Source organism: Drosophila montana, unplaced genomic scaffold, assembly GCF_035044405.1.
Source record: "Drosophila montana isolate Dmon_TW-CO22-7 unplaced genomic scaffold, ASM3504440v1 contig_1624_1, whole genome shotgun sequence".
Lineage (NCBI taxonomy): Eukaryota > Metazoa > Arthropoda > Insecta > Diptera > Drosophilidae > Drosophila > Drosophila montana.
This window is the reverse complement of record NW_026996559.1, coordinates 5,204,581-5,222,216: the sequence shown is the minus strand read 5'-3', so window position 1 is coordinate 5,222,216 and position 17,636 is coordinate 5,204,581. Positions and strand designations below refer to the sequence as shown.

Genomic DNA, 17,636 nt, shown 5'->3' with positions numbered 1-17,636 from the left:
GGTAGCTGGTGCGGTAGGGTGGGTAACGGCGCACACACACACACACAGAGACAAGCACACTTTAATGGCCAGCACGGCGATGACAAGCGACAAAAGCTGTCGGCAGTTGACGGCTCTTCTGGCAGCTTTTGTGTGTTGATTTTTCTTTTAATTGTTGCGGATTTGCATTCTGACACATTTGTCAACCTCAACCTCAGCGCCGGCCTCAGAGTCGCGCAACGTAGCCAGCGACACACACACACACACACACACACACAAGGACACACGCAGAAGGGTTGCCTACAAGGCGTGTCTGGGTGTGGGTGTGTGTGTGGGCCTGGGTCTGAGATGTGGCCGGGAGGGCGCAAACCTCGTTTGCACAGGTTGTATGAGCAGCGTTTATTATTTATTAGCTGGCATGTCTAATGGTGTACATGAGTGTGTGTGTATGTGTGTGACAGGAGGTGAAGCCTTAAGCCCGTTGGGATAATAATAAACGCCGGGGCCAAGTCATTTGTTAGAGAGACTCAACAACAACACCTACCAGCAAACTTTGCATGTGTGTGGGTGTGTGTGTACAAGTGTGTTTTGAGTGACATGTGTCAAAACTGAAAAACTACGCGAATTTGTGTCAAATACCCTTGTCAGCGCGTTTCAAGTGCAAGAAAATACTCGAGAAGGCACGTGTTGTCATTGGGTACGGGGAAGGGGTGGAAGCAGGCGGACTACAGTGCAGGCGTGACGTACACAGATATACATATATGCGCTTGAGCCGGGGGACTGTCTATGTGTCCGTCAGTCCCCAAAAGAGTAGAACCCCACTAAATGTATGAAGCGGCTATTTTAGTCGGTATTCAAAATACGAGAAATGCTCTACATTCTCTTTATATAAAACAGTGCCCTGATTGACTGACTAGCTGACTGATTGATTGACTGATTGACTGGTGATCAATGCAGAACACAATCCGTAAGCGATGATATTTTTACTGTGCTTCCATTATGAGACGAAGATGTCGCTAAGACGGGCTTTTTAGCTTTTTAAATTCCACCTGAAAATGTGGAAAAAAGCGAAAAACATTTGTATGAAACGTTTTTATTCACCATCCGATCGACCTCAAACTCAATTTAAATGTTCTTTGTTGAATTTTATTGGAGAGGTGTTTCACACTTTTCACACCCCTCCTTGGTGGAAATGGAGGTCCATGATGTGGCGGGTGAAGGTTTGACTTCAAACTTACTTTCAAAGATATTTAAGGGAAAATGGGATTTTTTGGACGAAATTTTTTTCATCTTCCGGTCGGCCTCAAGCTCATTATAAAAGAGCTTTGGGAAAATTTATTTATAACGATATTCGCAAAATTCACTACTTTTGAATGAAAAATTCAGGTGAAAGTATGCATGAACAATATTTAATTTTACGGCTTTAAGCTTCACACAAGGGGACTTATATAGGCGGTAAACTTTGATTTAAAATGTTTGTTCTTAGTTTCATCGGTTTTAAACAGATTTTCAAATATCTATGTTAAATGTATCTTTAGACATTGAGTTTGAGATAGTACGCGGTGGGAAAGGGGTGGAAATTGATGTCTAAGATTTTAAGCTAAAAGCTTGTCATACATAAGTATATGTGTCTGCACATATTAAATACATGCTCAGCCTAAACTGGCCAGAAAATGGGCTAGAATTACCCGGCTTTGCCCCGACAAAGGAATTATAAACTTCAAACCAAATTTCCACCCGTTAAGAAACGTTTAATTTACTTAATTTTTGAAAAAAATTGCTTCAACAGCTTTCAAACTACTTCCACAATTGTTCTTGGAATCTCCAAGAGTCCCATCTTAGTTACTTACTAACGACAAATTCGACTTTCAATCTCTTATGGTTTGATTTAAGCGTTGACCTCCAATCTGTCAGTCTGTGAGCATAAACAGCTTGTTTTATTTCAAATAGCTATCGAAATTATATTCGATTTGGTCGCATCAGTGTAATAAAGAGACAAACGTTTAATGGATTAAACGCAACTCGTAAGCCCGATGAAGACGACAGTTAAGTCTGCCCTGTCACGACTTGAAACTACTTGTGAGGGGTTGTTCCGAATATTTCGCAAATTTCTTATGTGACTTCGTAAAAAAACGAAAACAAAAAAAAACAAATTGCCTTTGATCAATGAAAACAAATCATAAAACGCGGTTTACAGCTCCCATGTGTGTAATCGCTGACATTTAACGTTTGGCCTTCCTTCAGGCTTATGGCTTGCACATGAGGGTTGCTCGAATGAAGAGAAGCAAAATCAAACACGAGTGCTTTACTCGAAAGTGCACGGCTGGAATGTACCCTGTAAGCAGCGGCCAGCACATGCACACACAGACTTTTAATTAAGTATCAATAGTTAACATAATGTCCGAGAAAAGGCGAAAAATCCAATTAATCGATGTTAACTTTCGAAAAAGTAAAAGTTTTACCTAATATGTCGATTTTGGCTTTCAAGTCTGTAGCTTATAGAGTTTTCAAGATCATATGGCAAGAAACGCAGATATACCTAGATCAGCTCAGGTCGTCGCGTATAAGCGTATAAATACATTTAGAAACATACATACATACATTACACACATTTGCACAAAACCGACATACTCTGTCTTAGACATGTTCAATGTGTCTGTGGTATAAAACGGACTAAAAAAAAGGAACAACCTTATTGACATGCGCTGCGCCACAAAACATCTGCCGTGGGAATCTGTAGTTAAGAAAGTTAAAAATTTGAAAAATGTTCAACAATCTGAGATTTTGGCTTATGTTTTGATTTCGGCAATCTTTTACAAGCCAAATAGCATTTGAAGCGGCTTGCAAGTGCAACCCTTGAAACTGATTCGATTACGGATAAGAGTTCTGAGTGAACTATTCAAATTTGCATGCACTTCAAACCGGGGGCTAGAATTTTTAGTTAGGAGTTGGGTTTGGCTTTCGAAAATCAATTCCCTCGTTACAATTCAAAAAATGTTTATCTTTATACAAAAAAAACTTTTGGCCTGATCTACAAGTGATGGCTAAGGTTTAGCATTAAAAATATCCACCAACAAATGTGGAAATTTCATACACATTTTCAAAGACATTCGCACATTTTAGTTAAAAAAGTGTTTTGGCGAATAGATAAACTTTCTCTTGTATGTGTGTGTGTGTGTGTGTGTGTCTAAATGTATGTGTACAATTGTGTTTGCTTGTGTGCCGGCATGCATGTACACATGCAGGTGTGCATGTTTGCATGTCTGCATGCACATAAGTAAGTAATTATATGTAGTACGTATGTGTTTGTATCTATGTATGTTTGCATGGATGTTCATATATGATATTCTAAACGCAAACCAAATTTACTTTACTTTTTGGATAACTCTACTTGCTGCGCTATAAATAAAATAAAACGTAAAATACCCCTCTCTGCGATTTTCAAGAACACAAAAAGGTTCTACAGGTTGTCATGCTTTGATCATAAATGTTGTGTTAAAAATGTGTATTGGTGAATTATATATACAGATGTGCATGTTGATGTGTATGTATGCTTATGATTGCATGTACGCATGTGTACATGCATATTTGCACTTGTGTATGTACATATGCATATATTTAGTTATGTGTGCATGTATAAATATTTATCATACCAAAAGCAGACAAAGATTACTTCCCGCTGCTTTTGAAATTTAAACAAAAGGCTTGTTTTAATATCGCCCTACAATGCAATTCTCATGAGCCTTACTGGCTTGCATGCTTTGTTATTAACAAGTTGGGTTGGTAATTAAATTCCTTTTATTTTTGAAAAATGTCGTTCATTTGGAATCAGTAAAATATGAAATAAATGGTAAAGGAATAACCAGTAAAAACGTAATCTGTTTGCCAGGATTAAAGGTCTGCATGCCACAAAAAATGTTTTCTCCTCGCTTAAACGGTTTATATATACTAAGGTCAATCTATAAGGGGCAAATTGAGCTTTCACTCAATGCATGGTGCAGTTAATATAAATTCGACTTTGCAGGGTTTGCTCAAACACAAGTGAAGAAATAAATTTGTTAGCAAAAAAACATAATCCATAAAAATAAGAAAGTTAAGTGCAAAAAGTGCAAACTTTCTGGACTGGATTGTTGCGTGCGGTGCATAGTTAAAAGCCATATTTGTTTTAATGGTCAGACATGGACACACACACACACACAAGCGCGCGCACAGCCAATGGCGACAGTGAGCGTAAGGATAAGGATAATAATAAGTGACTAAGTGAGTGAGTAAGTGAGTGAACACGGCTACAGATAACGATAACGTAAATAATGACCAAGATATAAAAAAACATAAAATGCGGGGCGTGGGCGTGGAGGGAAAACGTGCTCGATATTCAATAACCGCACCGAGGGCTCAGATCAGCCGAAGGACATGGCGCACACTTTCAGGCGGCGGCTGCGTCGCAGGCGAAAAAATTGAATTGAACATTTCCGGGCCGACGCTGATGGCAACCATGCGGGCAAGGACAATGACAGGACACAACACAGCCCATTGGCATGTCCATGACTGACCCATTCAATTAAGCATGAAAAAATGACCTGCGTGCGGGGGCCAGCCGGCCTACGTGCCATGATAGTCCTGCCTGTTGTTCATAACAAAAAAAAATAAAAAAAAGGACATCACATGCGAGGACGAGTAACAGCACTTAAGGAGCCAGCGACGGACGCTGCCCGCAACAAAACACGCATCACTTGTCACACATACTTAGCAGCACAGAGCAGCCTGGCGAGAAGGGTGAAGGGGAGCGGGCAACCACCACTGGGAGTCAGAGAGATATACCAATAACGCGCCCAAAAGGACTCACTTATTGTCATGTCCTGGTGTTGTTATTGAGGTGTAATACAATTTTTTCCATGATACCCATAACAATGGCGAATGAAAAAAGCCAAATACACAAAAAAAAAAAAACAAAAAACAAAATAGAAATAAAATGAAAACGCCATGCCGACGCAATCAGAAAGGATAACGAGCCATCGTCGTCCTGGTCACATATGGCGGTATTAGTTTTAGCAACAATAGCAAACCGGAGCGTTTGGGTCGAGGCAGAGGGTGGATTTACTGCGTCCGGCATTGCATAAACTTGCAATTGAGCCAATTTGTAAAGTGCGGCAAGCCCATTAACGAGCAGAGCCAGCGAGCAACTACTCGTTACAGGACAATGCCCAGCGCTGCTGCCAATCGAACGTCAGCACCTGCGTCATAAGGCGACGACAACGACCCAAACGGCAGCCAAAGGCTGAGGCGCTGGTCGCCCACCCGGGCTGCCGGGTGCGGGCGTGTCAGACCGGGCGGGCACCCCGAAACTTTTCGATGCATATCCCTTTTTGGGGCGGCGAGGACGACTACTTTGCATTACAAGCGCCCACAGTGAAATTAAAATAAAGTTCTTTCTGCTGGCTATCTGGGACGGGGCAGAGTTTTGCCTTTTTTGTGCTTAACTACAAATAAATCTAAAACTCGCACATTCCTCAAAGCCTTGACGTCGCTGATGGGCACCGCCGGCAGACAAAGCGCTCAGGATACGCCAGGATACGAGTTGGCCACAGTTGGGCAACTCAGTTTTATTTTGCATTTACATGCCCACATGCATAATGCATATATTTGTTTGTGTGTGTCGGCATGTGTGTGTGTTTGTGTGTGGTCCTTGGGTCCATTGAATGCTCTAACATTAAATCCTTTACAATATTTAAAAGCACTAAGGAATCAATGGAAACCTCGGTTTGGAACTCTGCCCAGCACGATTTAAGGGTGCAGAATATTAGAGAAAAATATTGAAGTTGTGGCCAAGAGTTTGGAAAATTTTAAAAGTATTTTTCCACTGCTTCTCTATAAAATTAGAAAATCTGAAGGTCAAATGTATATGTATGTACCTCTTAGAAGTAAATATTATCGTACTGATCTTATACGTGTAAACTGACAAAACCTTATAAGAAATTCCATTTTATTTATTTCACAATTACATTACATAATTATATAATTACAGCTTTGTTGAACCTATACTTAATTGTTAAACATATATTCGTGTTTACATAAATATTAACAGGTATTACCCGGCATAGCCCGTAGCAAATTTGTAGATATTACTTTTTCCCCCTGTTTCCGCCCGTGGAAAATTTAATTTTGCCTATCTTGAACTTCACGTGTATTTGAAAATTTTTTGAAAGATATCGAACAATGAACCACAAGTTGGGATCAGCAAGAAATAAACATTCGTTCATTAAACCTTTAAGCCGTATATTCCAACCAAGAGCAATGTATGTCGTAGTTAATTCATTTTGACAAAAATGAATTTGAAGCCGATCCGATGGTAAACAAGAAAGATGCATGCAACAGTTTTTCGGCAAATTTCTACAATTGCGGGCGGAATTTCGAAAATCGTGGAAACACGTGTTCATTAAGTTCTTATGTGGGGCTTTGAAAATAAGTATGGGGCCACACAGACAAAACTTAAATCGCATTTTCCACAGAGAAAGCTTAGAGCTGAATTTTCAAAAAGCCCTACTTGAATTAGTGAGAATTGCGAAGTAGAGCAATATTTATAAATACGTTTCATTTTTTCAGCTCAGCTCAGCATACACACATATTTAAATACATATACACATGTATGTATTCCAATAAATACAAAATAACATGCATGCATACGCTTGTAATAGTTGTTACTTTCGTTTTAAATATTATAGGCATAGTTATGTTAATAAGAAGAACCAGTTTTATCAATGCCACATTTTAAATTGATGCCCCCTCCTCCGGCAAAGCCAGAGCCACCGTCTCCTCCACAGTTCCGCCGTCTCTAACATAAAGCCATTGCCTACTCAATTGATGAAGCTGCCGTATCCTTCATAGTTGAAGCTGCCGTCACCTCCAAAATTAAAGCCGTCGCACTCTCCATTATTTAACCGGCACCTCCTCCGTAGTTGAAGCTGCCGTCTCCTCCACAGTTGGAGCCGCCGTCTCCTCCAGGGTTAAAGTCGCTTCCTCTACTTGAAGTGAAGCTTAAGGGCTAACTCGAATTCATGCGAATCGAGTAGTAGGGCATTATCGAAGAATACTTTTTTTTCTAATTTGCAGCGCAGTTAGCGGTTAACTTGGTCTTGCATATAAACATACAAAATATATGCATATATTTATTTACATATATAATATATATATATATCTACATGCATACACACATGGATATACATATACATGTATATTTACATTTCAACAAACATTAATTGTTTTATACATATATACAATACTTTCATGCAAGCACACTTACACACATACACATATACATACATACACACATACATACATACATATATACATATATACATACATACACACATACACACACACCTACTTACATACATACTTACACATACATACGTACACTCACATACATACATACACACATATATACATACATGCCTATACACATATGTATATACAAAGAAACGATCATATATACATATAGCGGGTACTCCCCTGCCTTGCCCGTGGCTAGTTTTATGCTTACAATTTTAGAAATAATATTATCATCTAGTTAACGTACGTGGTAAATTCAATTATATCCGTATAATCTTGAACTACTGCAGCTTTTTTCCTCACAGATATTTGAAAATAGGTTAAAAATCCACCGAATTTTACTATCCAAGAGGGGCGGATTTTGAGAAAAGTGTGAAACGCATCTCATATAAATTTGAATAATGTTCTTTGAAAATGATTTTGAAGCCGATCGAAAGGTAAACAAATAACTTTTTTACAACCGTTTTCCGGTAATTTAACACAGTTCTGGATTAGATTTCCTAATTCGCTGAAACTTAAAGGCCGATCAGACGAGTTCTGAAACTTTCCACGTACAACCTGTTGCCGAAAAGTGTGAATTACGACCCTAGAAATGTTCTTAAAGATCTTTGCAATTGAGCTTGCGTCCGAAATTTCGCCCATCCTTTGATCCTTTCATCCGCATTTCCGTCCAAAACGGGTGGATATTGCGAAAAGTATGAAACACGTCTCCGATGAATTTGAAGAAAGATCTTTGAAAATGATTTTGCAGCCGATCGTAACAAAGAACTAGCATACAACCGTTTTCCGTTATTTGCTTCAGTTACGGGTGGAATTTCCAAAATCGTTGAAACATGTTTTGATACAGTTTTTATGCCGGGCTTTGTACTTAAAATATGAAGCCGATCGGACGAAACTTAAAAATTCGATCGAATAATCTTTGAACCGCATTTTCCACCGAGGAATCTTGGATTCTGCGAAAAGGGTGAAACACGTCTCGAATGAATTCTCATAAAGAAATGATGCTGCGAAACTTGTGAAACACATCTCAAATGAATTTCCATAAAGTTTTGATTCGATTTATTTTTGAATATTGTCGTTTAACGTTCTTACGTAAATAATTTATAATTTCTCTTATTCATTTTCAGATAAACGAAAATAGTGTATTTATGCTTCGATATGCTGCCCCAAGCTCTTTCTCATTTCTTGCTGGATTTTTTAGTTTCAGTTTTTCGCCCTTCTAGTTCTCTGCTTTTTTTTTTTTTGCTTTTGCGAAAGACTTTGGAAACAAGGCGCAGGCTACAAAAAATAAAGTATGCAAAAAGTAAAACAAAAAACGTCGGACACAAAGGATGCTACAATAATATCCTTAAGCTACAAATGCAACATGAATTTGTCTTTGCTCGACCCGAGACCCGAGCACGGGTCTGAGTATGGTTGTACAGCCCCGCCCACAATGGCCGCCCACTTAGCCCGCACTCAACAATTTTGTGTTGTTGCTGTTGCTCTTTCTTCGAGTTGCCTTGGTAAAAAACACAACAACAACAAAAATTAAAAATAAAGGATACTCGAACTTTACAAATGCATGCACATTAGAGCGCCAACCCGGGCGATTTACATGTGTCTGTCCGTATGTGTGTCTGTGTGTGTGTGTGTGTGTGTGTGGCTGAGTGTGTCTGAGTGTGTCTGTGTGGGAAGTAATCTTATGCGTATCATGTGAACTCCACATATGCCTTGATTCAGCTCCTATATGTTTTCCTATTGCTAGTCCTTTGGTCCTTTTTGCTGCTTTTGCTTCGACACTTATTTTAATTTATTTCATTTCATTTATGTATGCTACAAATGTCCTTTGTGCGTTTGTCCTTCTCTCGCCTACCTTCTTTTACTTTCTGCTGGGCTCTTGCTCAACACTAGTTAAAGTGTGTGTGTACGTGTGTGTGTGTGTGTAATTAAATAAAAACGTATCTCAAGCGACTTAATACACACACGCACACACATCCGACTGTGTCTATGCATGTATTTAAATATGTGTGTCTGTTCTCGCTTCCTGAACATATTTTGCAAGCTTTTATTTTAATTGCACATTGAAATTAATGTGTTACTCTCTCTCGGCAAAGGAAAGAGAATCTTAACTTGTATTTCTTGCTGTTGTAGATTTTTATACCCTTATATACCATTTAATACATTGACAAGAAAGAGACCCAACTAGTAGACACCCAGCACCCAGCGCCGAGCTGCCGTGTGAAAAATTCGAGCTTTCTTTTAAACTCACATATGCCAAAGCATACATAGACACCCATACACACACACACACATGCAAGCACACTTAATCCAGCAGCACAGCTTCTTTTTCTCTTTTCCCCTATACTTTGAGAAGTGGATTTTTGAATAAGTTCGGTCTTTATAGTCCGATCTATTTGTTTCAGATATTTATTATAGCATCAAAATGTGGATGCTTACGAAAGCGCAATGTGATATGAAAATAAGAAATATTCCTACTTATATACAAAGTTGGCAGCACTAGCTGTTCTATATTGTTCGATGTAAAGGAAAATAATTTCGCGTGTAAAAATCGAGAAGAAATATTCCAAATTTCAAGCACGTATCCAGTTCTTAAAGCTTCTACTCCTAGTGCACGGCTGTGTTTCCTTCTGCCAGATACACACATTTAGCTACCCTCTAATAAGGTTATCAAAAGTTTTTTTTTTTATTTCCTATTTATATATAAGCCGGTTAAAACTGAGATTCATTTTCATCAATCAATTGCTATCTTTAGAATAGTTATACAAAAAAAAAGTTTGAAATTTAATTTTGCCCAAAATGAAGTAAGTCAAAATTATTTCTCATCCAACCTTTTATCTAGGATTCGAGTTCTAATTGAACTCACTTGTAGAGAATTGCTTAAGAGTTTTCATATCATTGTAAGCATCGGCCACATGATTTGTCACAGAGTAGTCGACCGTCGTATCCGCCGTGCCGGTTGAGCCTGTCAAAAACTGAAAGGGAACTGCAGGCGTGAAGATAGACTCAGTCTTGAATTCGTTTCGGTAAATGTCCTGCTCGTCGCCAGCCGATTGCATTTTAATGAATGTTTCCGCCTGGCTAGCTTCAGCCTGATCTTTCATCAGCATTATTTTGTCCGTTTGCTGGCCCTGATCATGATCCATGGCTTCACCCTTGTCTTGATTGCGACGCAACAGCTCCCAATAGGAGACATTCGGATGAAATAAGGGCTGATACTTGGGCGGCACCAGCACCTTGGTAGCCTTGGGAATCAGCTTGGTCACTGGACGCACATAGTAGCCATCTCCGGTGGTACCATTGGTAACTCTTAGCTGGGCCAGGCGGCTTGTTAAATGGGTATCATGCTTGGCTGTGAATACACATGGGATTAGATTTTCGATTCGAGGTTCGAGATTCCATCAGCGTGTGCCTCACCTATGAAATGCTGCTGCTCGCGCAGCTCGCGCTCCGGCATCTCCATGGGCATTGGTGTTGGATAGTCTGTGTGTGGCCCAATCTTTACCTGATCGCCCATCAGCTTGCGGGCGCGGCTGGACACGGAACGCTTGCCTGTCACCACATGCTCAAACCCCGGCGGCGGAGGCGCTGCCATTGCACCGAGTTGTAATGAAGAGAATTCGGGAGACAATCAGATTGAATACTCACGTATGGGATTGCTGGGATCCAGCTGGCTACGATTGGGATCCAATGGTTCCCACACCTGCCGGGACTCGCAAACTGGCTGCCACTGCGTCATATCGTATTGGGAGTGGGACAAAGTGACCTGGCAACGGGAACGGGCGCGGGGCGAGACACACGCACGTCGCCCCTGCTGGTTATCCCCATCATGTGCTTCATAGTTTTGTTGATCCAGCGGCACAGATTCCTCATGGATATCCGGCATCGATGGCCTGTACTGCTGCTGCTCCCAGTTGTTTGCGACTGTCTGGGGCTGACCTGGCTGCAGAAGCGGCTTCTGTTCGATGCTCAAAGGCGCCGGCATACGCATCGGTGTATAGAATGTGGACAACACGCGCTTCTCCGGCTGCATTAGGTTACCGTAGCCAGCTATCAGTGGCTTCATCATAGGTCTTGGACCACGCGGCTGCCAGTTCATCGGCGCAGGGCAGCGTGGATGCACCTGGCCCGAACTCGTGCCGTAGGGACAGGCGGTGCGAGTCCGGAATTCGTTATGATGGCGACGTGGCCGATAGGTGCTACCCTGACTGCTGGATCTGTGATGGTGTCGATGGTCAGGAAACGGCGTCGGTTGACGTGGCCACACGCTCCGAAAGGGTCGGCGGAAATCATTGGACGATGGAACCCGATTCGGTGAGCTGTGCGCAGCTCTTGGCGTTGACGTTGGCATTGGAGGCTTCAACGGTGCCGGCTTCGGTGACGTATTGCCAACCACCTGCTCGGTGTTCTGCGCCAAAGCTGCTGTCGGGGTGGATGTTAGCGGGATAGCCGGCGTTGCCTTAAGCGTCACCGTCGGCGAAAGCGTCGTTAAAGGTGTTGCCGGTCCCGCTGCCGCTGCCGTTGTCTTTCCCTTTGCCGTTGGCATTCGTGGCATCGGTTTCGGAGGCCCAGGTCTTACATTGTTCGGCAACCGCAGCGGCTCATCGATGATCCCAGTGGCCACCACAGATGCCCAGGAAGTTGAACGCCTTGATGACATGGCAAAAGGATTAATGGTTTACCTCTTAGCCGTGACAAATACCATTGAGTTGCTTGACAAGCGGTTCGCTCCCTAGTGACCCGACCACTAGTCTTTAGCTATTGATAGATCCCTGAGCTGTGTATCGGGTCAATTGATTTGCACAAAGCTGTGACAAACTATGTTCGAAATGTACAAAAGAAATAATGCGGCATTTGACAGGAATTTCAAGGCCTGATATTCAAATGTCACACGCAAAGTCTGACTATTATTTTGTCTACGGTCCTAAACAGAGCCAATCTGTGTTAGAAATGGGAAATTTGCATAGGGTTAGCATATGATTGGATTTGACATCATGAGAATCCAATAAAAAGGCGATCCTGCAAAATGGGCGAGTGTAAGAGAAGAGATGCCAGATTGTATTAGGGGATTGATGGAGCAAGAGGTGACGATTTAATGGAAAAATAACAGCGAGAAAGAGAGAGGGAGCGAGCGAGAGAGAGACAGAGAGACAGAAAGTGGAAGACGGGCGCAAATGTTAATAGTAATTAATAAGGTGAGAAAGATGGAAGATACATTTTTGAAACGTAATATTGAAAATAACAATAATATCATCTTATATTAAAAAAATATAATTGATAGGAGATTCTTTATATATAAAAAAGGTCTTAATTCTTGTTTTCAGAGCTTTAAGTGGCAGGATGTTTTTTCAGTGATTTAAAGTCAAGATTTTAAAATTTAATCTTAAACAGAAAGCTTTACTAAGTGAAAAAAGTATTTTAACCCTTTTGTATTTACACCCTCCTTGAAGCTTTAATTCGTAGAGCTTTAAGACCCAGCGTATGGTTAATGAAAACAAGCTTACATGAATTAAAAGTTTAATTCATTTAAATCTCCCAAAAAGCTTTACGTCGAATGTTGTAGCGCCATCTAGTGTAATAATTGACTAAGCTTACCAACAAGATCCTTGTATTCTTTAGAGCAAGGGAGCTTACATTAAGCAAAAGCTGTTCATAAAAATCGTCCAAAAAGCTTTACTCCGACTATTGCAGCGCCATCTAGAGTGGTATTTTCAAAGTAATTGAAGCGAAATATCAAGGTTGCAAACACAAATTGCTGGTACTTCATCCGTTGCCCAAAATTCAAAAACAGTTATTGTTTTGTCTTTTTTCTCAGTTCCTTCATCACAGCTGATGCACCTGATGTGCTTTATATGTATGTGTGTCTTGCATGTTTGTATGTGTGTGCATGTATGCATTCATTTCATTTGTTGGTGATTAATATAAGCCAATAATAGTGCAGAAAGACTACAAAAAAACATCTAATTCAGAACATAAAATGCAAATATTTCAGAAAAACATTGTACAATTTTGCTAAATTTTAAATAATTGCTTAATTGATTATTAGTTAAGTAAAGAGCAACAGCCACACAGAGCTATGTACATATGCATGTAAGAATGTCCACAATCGAAGTCAATTTCGCTAGCCAGCCCGAAACTTAGCCCAGCAACAACCAACAATCAAGACAAACGACTCGACAATGAAGAAAATAGACAGTAAGTTCAATCCTTGCTATTCCTTTTTGTTTTGGGCTACAACCTATGATCTAAGCTACTGCACTCTTCTAACTCATTGTAGTGGTTTATGAGCACTGCTATGTCTGAGATTCGCAGTCCCAGTGGCTTCGTTTGTCCCATTTCTTTGCACATAGTTTCCTATGCCATCGATATCTTGCACAAGCATCTAGGCTATCAGGACAGACGAAAAACGCATTACGGGGTTTCATGCGCACTGTTGGTGTTTGGCAAGTGATTTGTTGTTGCTTTCTATGGTGAGCTTGATTTTTATGCCCTATATAAATTAATATTAATTACTCTCTATCTTCATCACACACAAGGCAGAGCCCCAATTTGTACCATTAGTTGTGAAATTTTTCAAAATTTTAAGCCAAGCCCACAAATACCTACCTTTCATAGAACAAAACCATGAATTCATTTTCACGAATTTATTTTCATTTTTTTTAGCACTTACGGCAGAGATATTGAGCTAGGCGACGACGCCTATATGCTTGCTGCGTTTTCAGATTAGGCATATAACCAAGCATTGTTGGAAATGTCATTTATGTACATGTTGGACATGAGCCAAAGGCTTTCATCAGAACTATCGTCGGATTCAACGACACCAACAAGGGATAGCAGCTGTTGCTTGTCAATAGTAATGAGCGCGAAGCGGGACAGGGATCATCCATAAACAGCGAAGTTGATCAGTTTGTTGCTGAAATCGCCGCTGTAGAAATGCCTGTAATGATGCATAAAATGAGATAGTTTCTTTATAAATGTGGAAGTGTTGAAATGCCAGACAGTTGTTGCTTACTCATATCAATCTGAGGTACACAGCTTAACTTCATTTTTGTTGGCAAGAAGTACAAGTAAAGTGAAGTGTGCTGGTCCAGCGATGTGGCAGTTGCTCCGTCTCTCGGTCCAGCGATATTTGCGTAACTTTCATTGATGCGGTAACTTGACTTCGCCCTCTTTGCTAATTACTGGCCTTGTGGCTCAGCAATGTGATTGTAAGATACAACAAATGTTATTTTCGGCAGCGTGCCGGAGTAATGCAAGTTTATTCTTAAACGTCAAATACAAAACTGAACTGTAGTATAAAATTGAATTGAAATTAAACCTAAAAGCTGGACCCATAAGCTACAAGACTACAGCCGGCAAGCCGACTAAGCATAAGCGATAACGCAGACACTTGCAGCATAGTCAAGTATCAGGTTACCGCTGCTGACTATTGCGGTCGGGCCGCTGAACTCATGCGTCAGCGGAATATGTTTGGAGCAAATGTGTAAAGATAAGTGCTGTGCAAGTTTCTTATATAAAGTTATTCGTGTGCAATTCTTATGTGTTAACTTACATAATCATTGGTCAGACCCCTTTTACCCGAAGCCGACGATTTTTAAGAGACTCAGTTCAATGTTTCCGCTGCAAGCAGTACTCGAGCGCCTCAAGACTTGGCGATATCTTGCAGCTTGGCCAGATACTCCTTGACCAGCGATATTGATTGGCTATTTGAAAAGGCGCAGCAGTCCATCTGCAGCGCGAGCCCATAGCTGCAAAGCACCAGATAAGTTTGGCTGCCATCAGTCGGATAGTTGCTGAATAAGTATGCATTGGAGTTGCTACAGTTTCACATGCTTCAAAAATCCTCAGTGTGCGCACAAATAGCGATAGCCGTCTCCCCAGCATTACCCAAATGCTGTGATTTGCGATTCCTATTTGACACCTTGCTTTGGGAGCGCAGTTTATTGAGGCTCCGAGAAGTTCCTTACCGGCGGCAATTGTTAACGACATATAGTAAATGTATGCGCAGTTCCACCTTATTTTTTACTAAATATAAACATGGCAACGACTTTTACATGCTCCAATTATAACAGGCAGCATTAATCATGTAGACGGCGGCACAATAAGTTTTATGTTGAAAATAAGGCGGGAGTCTGGTGACATGTTTGTATTAGGGTTGCACAGACATTGAACATCGGTGTGTTTTCAGCTGTTTTTCTGAAGACGATATATTGGTATTAATCGTTTTTTATGCCACCACCATCGCCCACTTTGAGCGGAAATTTGAATGCAATGGTAACTTTTGCTTAATTTAGAGCCAGCAACGAAATAGAACAGCCAAATTTATAATGGACCTTATTTTGATGAAAAATGTGGCAACGATGTCACAGTATTTTTCTTTACCAGCATTTACATTTTATCATAAATTTTATTATAAACAACGATTAATACCGATATATCGTGTTCGGAAAAACAGCTGAAAACACACCGATGTTCAATGTCTGTGCAACCCTAATACAAACATGTCACCAGACTCCCGCCTTATTTTCAACATAAAACTTATTGTGCCGCCGTCTACATGATTAATGCTGCCTGTTATAATTGGAGCATGTAAAAGTCGTTGCCATGTTTATATTTAGTAAAAAATAAGGTGGAACTGCGCATACATTTACTATATGTCGTTAACAATTGCCGCCGGTAAGGAACTTCTCGGAGCCTCAATAAACAGCGCTCCCAAAGCAAGGTGTCAAATAGGAATCGCAAATCACAGCATTTGGGTAATGCTGGGGAGACGGCTATCGCTATTTGTGCGCACACTGAGGATTTTTGAAGCATGTGAAACTGTAGCAACTCCAATGCATACTTATTCAGCAACTATCCGACTGATGGCAGCCAAACTTATCTGGTGCTTTGCAGCTATGGGCTCGCGCTGCAGATGGACTGCTGCGCCTTTTCAAATAGCCAATCAATATCGCTGGTCAAGGAGTATCTGGCCAAGCTGCAAGAAATCGCCAAGTCTTGAGGCGCTCGAGTACTGCTTGCAGCGGAAACATTGAACTGAGTCTCTTAAAAATCGTCGGCTTCGGGTAAAAGGGGTCTGACCCAATGATTCTCGCCAACAAAAATGAAGTTAAGCTGTGTACTTCAGATTGATATGAGTAAGCAACAACTGTCTGGCATTTCAACACTTCCACTTTTATAAAGAAACTATCTCATTTTATGCATCATTACAGGCATTTCTACAGCGGCGATTTCAGCAACAAACTGATCAACTGCGCTGTTTATGGATGATCCCTGTCCCGCTTCGCGCTCATTACTATTGACAAGCAACAGCTGCTATCCCTTGTTGGTGTCGTTGAATCCGACGATGGTTCTGATGAAAGCCTTTGGCTCATGTCCAACATGTACATAAATGACATTTCCAGCAATGCTTGGTCTTATATGCCTAATCTGAAAACTCAAGAAGCATATAGGCCTCGTCGTCTAGCTCAATATCTCTGCCGTAAATGCTAAAAAAAAAGAATATAAATTCGTGAAAATGAATTCATGGTTTTGTTCTATAAAAGGTAGGTATTTCAAGTTGGTTGCAAATCTCTTGATACTCGTTTAGTATTCCATTAAATATGAGTTTCATTGATTCCTACGGCCTATACGATATTTTTTTTTGGAATGAATTTAACAGGTGTGTTTGGCTTAAGGATTCCTCTGCTGTGGATAAGTCTGACGCAATTTTCAACAAATTTCACAACTTATTTTGAAAATTGATCTCTGCGCAATGAAGAAGTTCATGAGCTTTTAAATATGAATTTATAAAAATATTAAATATACTATACATGTGTGTATATGTATAACTATGATTAGCATCGATTAGATATGGTCTGAACTGATTAATCAGCTTCTTAATTCTTTCGAACCATGCCCTCAACCCATATGAAACACATTAGGCATTGTTGTACATATTTAATACTAATTTTATTCAATTTAAAATTACTTTTATGCTTTTTTTTTTGTGTACCATCAATGTTTTCGTTCGTATGTAATTTATTCATGTGTGTGTATTTGGGTATAGGTGTGGGTGTGTTCGGTGTGTGTGTGTGTGTGTGTGTGTGTGTGTGTGTGTGTGTGTGTGTGTGTGTGTGCATGTGTGTGCTACACTCAAAGCGATCTGCTGAGTGAATGCGTGAGTTATTTGCGCTCGGAAATAATTTGGTATCTAAAATGCGACAATGATTTAAAAATTGCTTACAACATTTGTTGGGTCATAGCTCCGCAAAATTCATTTTCGTTCGTTTTCATTTTGTTGTTGTTATTATAATAAATATTTGTATTATTTTGTAATTATGTATTTA

At 40.3% G+C, this 17,636-nt stretch overlaps 1 protein-coding gene and 3 long non-coding RNA genes across 4 annotated transcripts; 2 read left to right on the top strand and 2 right to left on the bottom strand.

The window, feature by feature from the left end:
* Nucleotides 1-10,123: 10,123 nt before the first annotated feature.
* On the bottom strand, nt 10,124-12,161 carry LOC135440636 (uncharacterized). Its single transcript, XM_064699917.1, has 3 exons — nt 10,957-12,161; nt 10,726-10,896; nt 10,124-10,660 (listed from the first exon to the last, which is right to left on the bottom strand). The coding sequence occupies exons 1-3, from the start codon at nt 11,966-11,968 to the stop codon at nt 10,161-10,163; spliced, it is 1,683 nt and encodes a 560-aa protein (XP_064555987.1). The 5' UTR covers nt 11,969-12,161; the 3' UTR covers nt 10,124-10,160.
* A 1,113-nt stretch (nt 12,162-13,274) lies between these two features.
* Nucleotides 13,275-14,260, top strand: LOC135440603 (uncharacterized). The gene is made up of 3 exons (XR_010438322.1): nt 13,275-13,503; nt 13,586-13,778; nt 13,972-14,260. It is a non-coding gene; the product is annotated as an uncharacterized LOC135440603 (long non-coding RNA).
* LOC135440604 (uncharacterized) lies at nt 13,938-14,369 on the bottom strand. Its single transcript, XR_010438323.1, has 2 exons — nt 14,321-14,369; nt 13,938-14,245 (listed from the first exon to the last, which is right to left on the bottom strand). It is a non-coding gene; the product is annotated as an uncharacterized LOC135440604 (long non-coding RNA).
* A 1,610-nt stretch (nt 14,370-15,979) lies between these two features.
* On the top strand, nt 15,980-17,074 carry LOC135440413 (uncharacterized). Its single transcript, XR_010438297.1, has 3 exons — nt 15,980-16,445; nt 16,521-16,853; nt 16,970-17,074. It is a non-coding gene; the product is annotated as an uncharacterized LOC135440413 (long non-coding RNA).
* The last annotated feature ends 562 nt before the right edge of the window (nt 17,075-17,636 follow it).

Excerpts from the sequence above, each read along its gene's own strand:
- LOC135440636 (XM_064699917.1), bottom strand. The coding sequence starts at position 11,968 with ATGTCATCAAGGCGTTCAACTTCCTGGGCATCTGTGGTGGCCACTGGG. Across the intron at positions 10,897-10,956 it reads GGATCCCAGCAATCCCATAC|CGCCTCCGCCGCCGGGGTTT; the intron begins GTGAGTATTCAA and ends GTGCAATGGCAG. Across the intron at positions 10,661-10,725 it reads CGAGCAGCAGCATTTCATAG|CCAAGCATGATACCCATTTA; the intron begins GTGAGGCACACG and ends GTGTATTCACAG.